General features: G+C 41.5%; 1 protein-coding gene across 2 annotated transcripts; it reads right to left on the bottom strand.

The window, feature by feature from the left end:
* Positions 1–714: 714 nt before the first annotated feature.
* On the bottom strand, positions 715–9089 carry LOC100282162 (uncharacterized). 2 transcript variants are annotated; one of them, NM_001313838.1, is made up of 5 exons: positions 8746–9079; positions 4706–4861; positions 3860–3955; positions 1334–1454; positions 715–1204 (listed from the first exon to the last, which is right to left on the bottom strand). In NM_001313838.1, exons 1-5 carry the CDS (start codon positions 9013–9015, stop codon positions 1023–1025), a joined length of 825 nt encoding a protein of 274 aa, NP_001300767.1. In that variant the 5' UTR covers positions 9016–9079; the 3' UTR covers positions 715–1022. The 2 variants fall into 2 exon arrangements, with proteins under 2 accessions (NP_001300767.1, XP_008661915.1); XM_008663693.3 differs by lacking the exon at positions 3860–3955 and having other exon boundaries at positions 935–1204; positions 8746–9089.
* Positions 9090–9456: the final 367 nt, after the last annotated feature.

Consider the following 9456-nt stretch of genomic DNA (forward strand, 5'->3'; position numbering starts at 1 on the left):
CCCAGCAACATTGTAAAGACGACTATTGAAAAATTGTCGACCGAAGAACTGCAGAAGTTGTAGGACTACAAGCTGACGGCGCATGACGAGACGAATTTTTTGTCCGATTCCAAAGATACGAGTGAGGAGTAAAGCATCGACAATTAGGAGCAGCGCGCAGAGGCAAGTGAGGGTAGAGAGGCAGGGTGTGCCAGAGGGCACGCCAACGGATAGGGATCGAGGACGGAGAGGACTGAGCAACCGGGGATGCAGTGTCAGACCAACTCCAGCAGCCTCCGTATGCGGCTACCCATCTCCTTTTTGCACTGCGCAGTACACTATTCATCAGTCCAGCGGACTCCGTATCCCTCTCCCTAAAAAGCACGTCGTGTATTTGCAGTCCCCTTCCCCACGTCTTCTCTCTCCTCTCCGCACAAGTCTGAGAAATGGTGCAATTAAAAGTCTGTGCTCGCGGGACCCAGCTGTCACAGTCTGCATGCATGCGAATAGGGAGTGTAAATACGGTGTCTGTTGGAATGCACCGTGCAAAAGAACCACTCATCCGTGATCAAGCCTACGTATGCGGAGTGTGTATTTGCTGGAGTTGGTCTCACAGAATGTTCGGTGGTTGAGGAACTAGGGTAATATCCCTTATGCGAGGTTGTATATTTTAGACCTTTCTTGAAAGTTTATAAAATAGAACCTTTCTTGAAAGCTTTTTTGTCGAGCACTATATTTTAAGATATGACATAATTCAACACCTTTGTTTGAGTTGCTCTTACATGGTATGCCCCTTTAATTTTTGGCAACAACACAATCACCCCCATAATCAATTCTTTCCAAATCCAACTGCCCTTTGTGTAACATCTAAAGCATTTCTAGGATTTTGTTCCTAATCTGCCTCCAAAAACTTTTGTAGGACATCGTTGAGAAAGGTGTGGTCAGAAAAGAGGGATGATTCAGACTGCAATCAATTGGAGATTTGGGTCGAATATTAAAACCAACAATTGCAATAATATGATTACAAATAGCTAAATATGTATTTACATGCACGATCGCACAAGCACTTTGCTCATATCAAGCCAAAGAAGCAGCCTCCTTGGTCTCCCCAGAAACCTACCCTTCCATGCAGGTTCTTCGCCTTCATAAACAAATCCACACTTCTTGTACAGCTTTTGCCCTGCTACGTTGTTGATGGCGACATGAACATACAGATCTGTTATGCCTGCCAAAATTGTTGCGACCACACGAATTTGTCATGAGCATAATGGTGTCAGCAAAGAAAGAATAATGATACATAATTGAAAAACCAGAACATCGGTATGAAAAAAGTAAATGCATCAACTACACTCACCCCATTCAAGAGCTAATTTCTTGGATTTGTCAACTAATGTATAGCCTAAGCCTTTTTTCTGAAGCTCCTTGGCAACACAGACATTGCTTAGATATGCTCTTGTCTGGATGTCTTCATTTACCTATTGGCAATCAATTATGCAACAACATTTTTATTCTCTGAAGCAGTAGAACAAACTGGAGCATTAGCACAATATCTATGCTTACAAAAAACAACAATAACAACAAAACATTTTAGTCCCCTGCAGTATTTTCCATTCTTTGGTACAATAACAACAAAACATTGAGGGCTAAATCTTTGGTAATATTTCATTCTTTCAAACCTCCCTTTACTATCTCTTCAAATATCAATTTCGGTTTTTTCATCTCTCTCTTCGCATTGTTATCACGTCTTTGAATCCCGTTATGCATTGGGTGCCTACGTAGGTCTCCGTTGAACATGTCTAAACCATCTCAACCACTGTTAGACAAACTTTTTTTTAATTGGTGCTACCCCTATCGTATCATGTATATCATTGTTTCGGACTCGATTCCATCTTGTATGGCTATAAATCCAATGTAATATACGTATTTCCGCATATCTGTTGAACATGTCGTATTTTTGTAGGCCAACATTTTGCACCATACAACATAGGAGGTCCAATCACCGTCCTTTTATCTTGTGTGGTATCCTCTTGTATAAAACGTCAGATGTTTGACACCACTTCATCCACCCTGCTTTGATTCTATGGTTAACATCATCATCAATATCCCGTCTATCTGTAGCATTGATCCTAAATATATAAAGGTATCCTTCCTAGACACTACTTGACCTTCCAAACTAACATCTTCATTCCTCATGTGCATCTCGTATATTCGGTTTTAGTTTTACTGAGTCTAATCTCTCTTGACAACTTTGGTTTTCTATTTACTCATGTCCAGCTCTTATCAATTAGCACTAATCGTCCACAAAAAGCATAGACCAAGAGATATACCCTTGTATGTCTCTTGTGAACTCATCCATCACCAAGGCAAAAAGGTAATGGCTCAAAATTGACCTTTGATGTAGTCTTATTCGGTCAGAAAAGTCATAAGTGTCTCTATCACTTGTTCAAATACTAGTCACAACATTGTTGTATATGTCCTTAATGAGTCCAAGATACTTCCTTGTAACTTTATGTTTGTCCAAAGCCACCATGTAACATTCCTTGTTATTTTTCCATAAGTCTTCTCTAAGTCAATGAAAATCATGTGAGGTCCTTCTGCTTCCAATATTGCTCCATCATTTGTCCTTTTGAGAAAATGACTCTCATCTTTGACCTTCCGGGCATTAAGTCATATTGGTCCATAGAGATCGTCGATATTCCTCTTAGATGATGCTCGATAACCCTCTCCCCGAGTTTCATAGGGTTGTTTGGTACAACTTTTTATGAAAAGCTTTTCTGATAATCTAGATTCGTGGATAATCTAGCTGACATGAGAATATGGATATCATGGGCCTTACATGCGGAGGGAGATGAAGAGGCCCATAGGGTTCAGGGTTTACGAAGCGGTGGATTTCGCCCGTCGTGACGACTCAACAGATTATGCATTCATGTTGATTTTGGCAATTTTCACAGAAGCAATTCTTTTTCTTGAACACGCAGAAGAGTTGCGCATCATTAAATTAAGAGAAGAAAAGAGTCCAAAATGTACCAAAGTACAATGCCAAAAAAGCAGAACACGAGACCACAAAACTCCTACTGCGCACAGTACTCCATCCTCCTTCTGTGCATGAAAACAGCAGGACACATGAGGCAAACAACAAAAGTGCCAGCAGGCTCCACACTCACACCTGCTCTACACTACACACCCAGAAGATCCCTGGACCTAATAATGGCAGCACCAAAGCCCAATTCTCATAGAAGCAGATTGAGAAGCAAAGCGTTTGGCAGCCAAAACCCGATTTTGATGGCTAGAAGCCGATCTAAACAGGCCCATAGTATTGCTCATCAACTTAATTTCTCGATGATTAGTACAACTTTAAATATCTCCCTTATTCTTATAGATCGTTACCAATATACTTTTCCTTCACTAATAAAACAATTTTATTCGACTGGAAGATATGGTTAAACAGTTTGGTTAACCATAATATAGCAGTATAGCTATATTCCCAAGGTATCTCCATGCCTCAATTGGGTAACCTTAGATTCTTGGATCCCACGCACAAAGTCCCTATTGGTCATGAAAGAGACACTTATGATTTGCCTCACCGAATTGTGTCCTCATTCTTCCCATTGAACAATTTATCTATGCTAAAAAATACCTATGGTTAGAAAAAACTAACTTGGCTGCCAACAAGGCTTAAATGATCAAATAAAAGTGGGAGCAGCACTAAAAAGTTATTATGACAAGAAAGAAGTTAGATGTAGTGAGTCTATCTTTATTGCCAAAACAACAACAAAGCGATGACCAAAGCAAGTTCAAAAATACCAATAACAACTATCAAAAATATGTTTTGATCATAAGTATTCTGCAATAGCGTAGAAAGAGGAAACAACGGTCGTACCCCAGGCCTCTTTCCAGTCAATTCATCTGGTAGCCAAAGACACTGATTAAGGTCTAAACTACCAACTACTAATCTCTCTTTTCCATCCTCCACAAACTGCATGTATAGCCAACTAAAATTTCGTCAGTTTTAGAGTCAAATCCTTGTATGAAGGAGCATCCATATTTACTTTATTAGAAATAACATAGTTGACTACTGAAAAAGAGGGCAGAATATAAGGAAAAAGATATGAGATGCCAGCAAATTGCATTATAAATGATATATTTTATCTAAGTGAACAAATAGAAAGTACTGTATCCTTGCAGCAAAAGTTAGCATATTAGTTTCTGTTGTTCTTTTACTCACTAAAAAAGAGATCATAAAAATGAATTACTCTCTCCAGTCATAAAAGCATGTCGTTTAAGATTTATTAGAACCTTAAATACTACAAAAAAGCATGTCGTTTAAGATTTATTAGAACCTTAAATACTACAAACATCAGTAAGGCAAGAGCTTAGCTATATTATTTAGTTGAGAAACATGTAAGATTATGTGTGGATTTGTATCAGAAACTATTTTTGCAAAACTAATAAAGTAGAAATATATTTAGAAAATATATTCCAGAATTAGTGGTCAAACAGATGCAAGCTCAAATGTGGAAGTATGTTTGAACGGGGGAGTAAATAGGAAATCTATAGGCCAACAAAAGTTCTTTAGACGTTTCTTCTTATTATCAAGGCATCAACGAAAATAGAACATATATAAATGAACTAAAAACATTTTATCTACCAATTTCATATAATCCAGTTGGGAAATGGAAAAGAACAGTGCCAAAAAACGAACAATGTGAGGAAATATAATCTGTACCTTGCACATAGAACAAAGTTCCTCAGCTGACATTAATGATGGGGACAGTGGAACAGTCCCGTTTATGCAAGAAACTCTTCGAAAATTTATCATCTTCCCAGAAATCCTATCCTGTAATGCTTCAAACTCCCTATCTGCAAGAGCCTTTCTGTGATCCTAACAAAACTTAACAACATCGAGTAAAACTGAAGTCATTACTGGACCGATACAATCATACAATGATGCAGTAGTGCAATAAAAAAAAGAAACAGAAATTTTCATGGAAAGTGAATAAGGAAGTAATAAGAACTAAACTAAACAACTATTTACATCCTGGCATCCTGCACAATACGGTATTTTTTTGATAAATGAAGGACAGAACTGCTGGCAGCTCCCACGTGAGTGGGGGTCTAGGGAAGCAATAACAGGGTAAGTCTTACCGCAGCATTTTGCAGAGAGGCTGCGTCGAATTCAGAACCTTTGGCATAGTGGGAAGACTTTTCACCACTGCGTCAGGCCTGTCCTTTTTTGCTAAGCGGAGGATTTTATTAATTCACAATCATTACATCGAGTTGATACAATAATTACGAACTCATTTCCGGCCACTGCATAAACAAACACAGCCTAAACAAAACAACGATAAGGTATTGAAGTCATGACCCAGTCTAGTCATATTGTGTTCTTTTCAACAAGAAAACTTGTTTCAGCTAACAACCAAAATAGACCTGACCAGAGTGTGATTTCCAGAAAAGAAACTATCTTTTTAGTGATACACATGCTTAATTGTAATCCCTTTATTTTCCCAGATTATGTTGGTTAACCTCAACAGTACATGTCTCTTTAAAATAAGAATGTGATACACAGACACAGCAAGCTTGGGATGAAGGACCAGTCAATAACAACATAATAAAGCTTCATGCAGTTCATCACAGAAAAAAACAATTATCTACTTAGCTTTCTAGTATTCTATTGTGAACTTGTGATGCACCAGTTGCATCACCAGAGACCAGTTGCATCACCAGAGACCAGTGTCTTTACATTTCTTTGGTTGAAGTCCAGGTGTGACGAAGACGTTGTAACTGTGCATGTTTCAAGCACCAGTCTGTCCTACCGGCATGGATATTATCTCCATCAGCATTACGTTTTTTTCTCGAACACGCAGGAGAGCTGCGTCTCATTATATTAAGAAGGAAGGAAACAAAGGTCTGAAAGAGGTCAGACCCAATACAGGGGACTCCTTATGGAGACCAAAAACATAGAAAACTGAAAAAAAAATCATCTAGGACTCAAAGCCACTCCAAAAACTCTAGTCCTCAGGGAGGAGGGCAGCAAGATAGGAAAGGTATTTGGCCGCGACCATCTCCCACATCAATCTCTCCTCCCTAGCTAGCCTAAGAGTAGTGGCCCCAGCCATAAGCATTACGTTAGAAAAGGTTTCAAACACCAGTCCCTCCTCTTGCAAGTTGATGCCACCAATCTCAATGGCATCTTAGAGATCATGCATCTGGAGCTTCACCTTCGTCAAAAAGGATCACTCATTTTAATTTTCCTTCATGACCATTGGTACTTTGCTAAGCTTCTGACCTACTTCACCGCATGGTGTATCACTAACCTGGTTCATCATGCTCCCATTGTGACCACTAGAGTTTGGTGGAAGGGAGCTTGAGATGGTGTCGTCTGACCTCAGGGCAGGAGGAATATGTCTAGCGCCTACCAGAGTTCGTCGAGAGCTTGAGAACACACATGATTTAAGTATCGAACATGGTAGTTTTAGTGTTGCACTATCAGAGCAACTTTTCTGATTGTATTTGTCTGCCTAGTCTAAGCCTACATTTTCATTAATATAATCTGCAGCTCTCCCACTTGGTTTGTTTCATTTAAAGGAAAAACAATGCCAATTGCAGCAGCCAATCTCGTGTCGCTACACACTACCTCACTCCCTCAACGTTTTATTTAGTCTTTCTATGCAACAACTGACTAATCCAAAGGCAACCATCACTTGATCTTTTCAGCCCTTGGACATAAAATAGAAGGACCAGATTGAATCTCTATCTCCGCCTTATCTTCTTCCCTCCTCCTTCCACCGACTACCGCCCACATCCATGCCTGCACACAACACCGAATCCGACGCGCCACTCGCCCTCATCGCCTCCGCCTCCCTGCACGGTTACAGCAGATCCTTCACTGCCAGATCCACTGTCAACCACCATCAGCCTGGCCCTAAATCAATCCTGATGTGCCTCCTCCTCATCTTCGTCTCGGGCCGAGCTCCCCTGCCGGCACCACCTCCTACCAAGCTTTGGTGCCCCACCGCATATGCTGACAGCCACCATGCTAACCCCGTGGAGGTTGCTGGTCTGCCTCATTGCACCCCTGTCCTTGCCCCGCCCAACCGCCTCCCCCCCCCCCCCCCCCCCCCCCCCCCCCCCCCCCCCCCCCCCCCCCCCCCCCCCCCGCCCACACTGCCAGGCCAGAGGTGCCACAGCTGCCGCACACCACACCACCACCACCGGGGCCAGCCTCCCCAACAATCCTTGTAAGCCCTACAAATTCAGGTAAGTCCCCAAATCCCAAATCTAACCGTAACCTTGCCGGAGTTAGGAAAGCAGACAACGTGTCATTCGTGGATTTAGAGGAAGCTTTGAATCGGTGAAGTTTAGCTTTACTCTTTCTTTAACAAAACATCCATTAAGATTAGGTTGCTCTCTGCATGCTCGTTCATAACTTGTGGCTAGAAACGAGCACAGCTGTGGTATTGTGGCAATGTGACTGCAGCACAACAGAACAAAAGTGGTATTCTGAAACAGGTAAAACACCTCTAATGACATGACAAGAGTATCACGCCATAAATTGTGAAACTGAAACTTGTGAATCACATGGAAATTCAATCTGGACTCAATTAAGATTTTGGGATGATGTTTAATTAGGCAATGTAGCGTTTAGAGACCAATATCCTGGTCTCTATAACATTGGTAGAAAAAGAGTGCTTCTGTTAATGTGCCTCTATGCTCTAACCCTTTAAATGTCTCTTTTAGAAGATCCTTAGTTGGAAATAATTTATTGGCATGGCACCATTCAGTAGCTCACGTGATGAAAGTTCAGCTAACAGATCAAAGTGATATTTTAAATGATCTTTAACCAACATGGCCTCTTCATAGTTCATCTATGTATAGAGCAAAAGCCGTTACTGATGTTGTACCACATAACCATATTAACGGAAGCTAATGTTACCTCTCAAAATTAAAGTTTTCACTTGATCGAAGGAATAATCCTAGCCAAAGGGCAACGGAAAGGAAATGTCAAATGTTGTTTTTGTAACTTGGATGAGTCAATACAACACCATTTCTTTGATTGCCTGAATGCTAGGTTTATTTGGAGATTGATACATGTTTCTTTGAATTTACCTCCTCTGATAAATGTTGTACACATGTTTAATGATTGGCTACAAGGAATAGAAAAGAAACTTAAATATCGAGCCTTGGTAGGAGCATCTGCCATTTGTTGGGCAGTTTAGCTTAGTCGATATGATGAGATTTTTAACAGGACACGAGCTTTGTCCTCTTAGCGGATGGTCTTCAGGGCAATGCACTGGATCCGCTTTTGGGTGCTTCTGCAAAAGGAAGAGGGCAGACCTCGCATAAATTGAGGGTGCCGTGTGCTAGAGACGACAGTGGTGGACCTTTTTGCTTATCATGGCTGGAGTTTTAGTGTCAGAATTCCTTTTATTTGATTTTACCCTTGCAGGACTTGCGAACTTTGTTTTTTGCACTATTGGTTTGTTCAAACTTTGGACTTTGGGCAGCTATATGTATCGATCATACAAAGGCTGGAATATTAATGCATATTCCCTTTACTAAAAAACACCAATTTACTACACCCGTGGTGATATTTCACAGAATTCTTCTCACAATTGGATTTGTTCAACCTATAGCACACTTAAAGGGCTAAATAATCGAGTCTTCCAGTTCCTCTACCCTTCCCGACTAACGAATCGTAGAACCAAAAACAGTCTCGCGATCGAATCAGACAGCACGCCAGAAAACAGATGAGAAGGGATCAACCTCGGTTCCGACGGAGTCGTCTGCGTACTCGTGGAAGGTGCGGACGCGGAGGCGCACGGCAGCGCGGAGCTCGTCAAGCGTGACGAACTCCCGCACGGCCACCGCCGCGGAACCGCCACGCTCCAGCAGCACAGCGCCATCAGTGGGCGAGGCGGAGGCTGCGGCGGCGGCGAGGCACCGGAGGCGCGGCAAGGCGAGGCGATCCCGCGGGCCGCGGGGCTGGGCGGCCGAAGGAGGCGTGGGCGGGAGCAACCGCGATGGCGACGCCATCGGTGGCTGTTAGTTTGATTCGGGTGTTTGGGAGGCGGAGGCGTCTCCACCACAGCTGCCGGAGTGTTTGGCTTATGCTAACTATCAGCTCATTCGGGTAAATATACTGTTGTGCACGTCTGTCGCTGACTTGCAGGCAGCAGCAGCTTTGCCGGTGAAAATTATAGTAAAAAAACTAGTGAAGTCTAGTTTTATGTGACCGTTTTTATTTAGGTCTCTTAATTTAAAAATTTTTTAAAAAATAAGTTGATTAACTATCAAAATGATTATAAATATTTATACGAAAAATTTAAATCGTTTGTAAATTTAAATTATTAGCTAACAACTAAAATTGAGCAATTAGAGTCTAATGCTTCATCCTCAACTACCGATGATAGTCTTATAAAAAAGAATAAAAAACTTAGGTTAAGTTAGCTAACTCTCAAGAAGTCATTGAAAACT

The sequence above is a fragment of the Zea mays genome, chromosome 10 (genome assembly GCF_902167145.1).
Source record: "Zea mays cultivar B73 chromosome 10, Zm-B73-REFERENCE-NAM-5.0, whole genome shotgun sequence".
In the NCBI taxonomy this organism is placed as follows: Eukaryota; Viridiplantae; Streptophyta; class Magnoliopsida; order Poales; family Poaceae; genus Zea; species Zea mays.

Coding starts and splice junctions, on each gene's coding strand:
- LOC100282162 (NM_001313838.1), bottom strand. CDS start 9,015: ATGGCGTCGCCATCGCGGTTGCTCCCGCCCACGCCTCCTTCGGCCGCC. Junction 4,862..8,745: donor ACGACTCCGTCGGAACCGAG/GTTGATCCCTTC, acceptor AAGTTTTGTTAG/GATCACAGAAAGGCTCTTGC. Junction 1,455..3,859: donor TGACTGGAAAGAGGCCTGGG/GTACGACCGTTG, acceptor GATTGCCAATAG/GTAAATGAAGACATCCAGAC.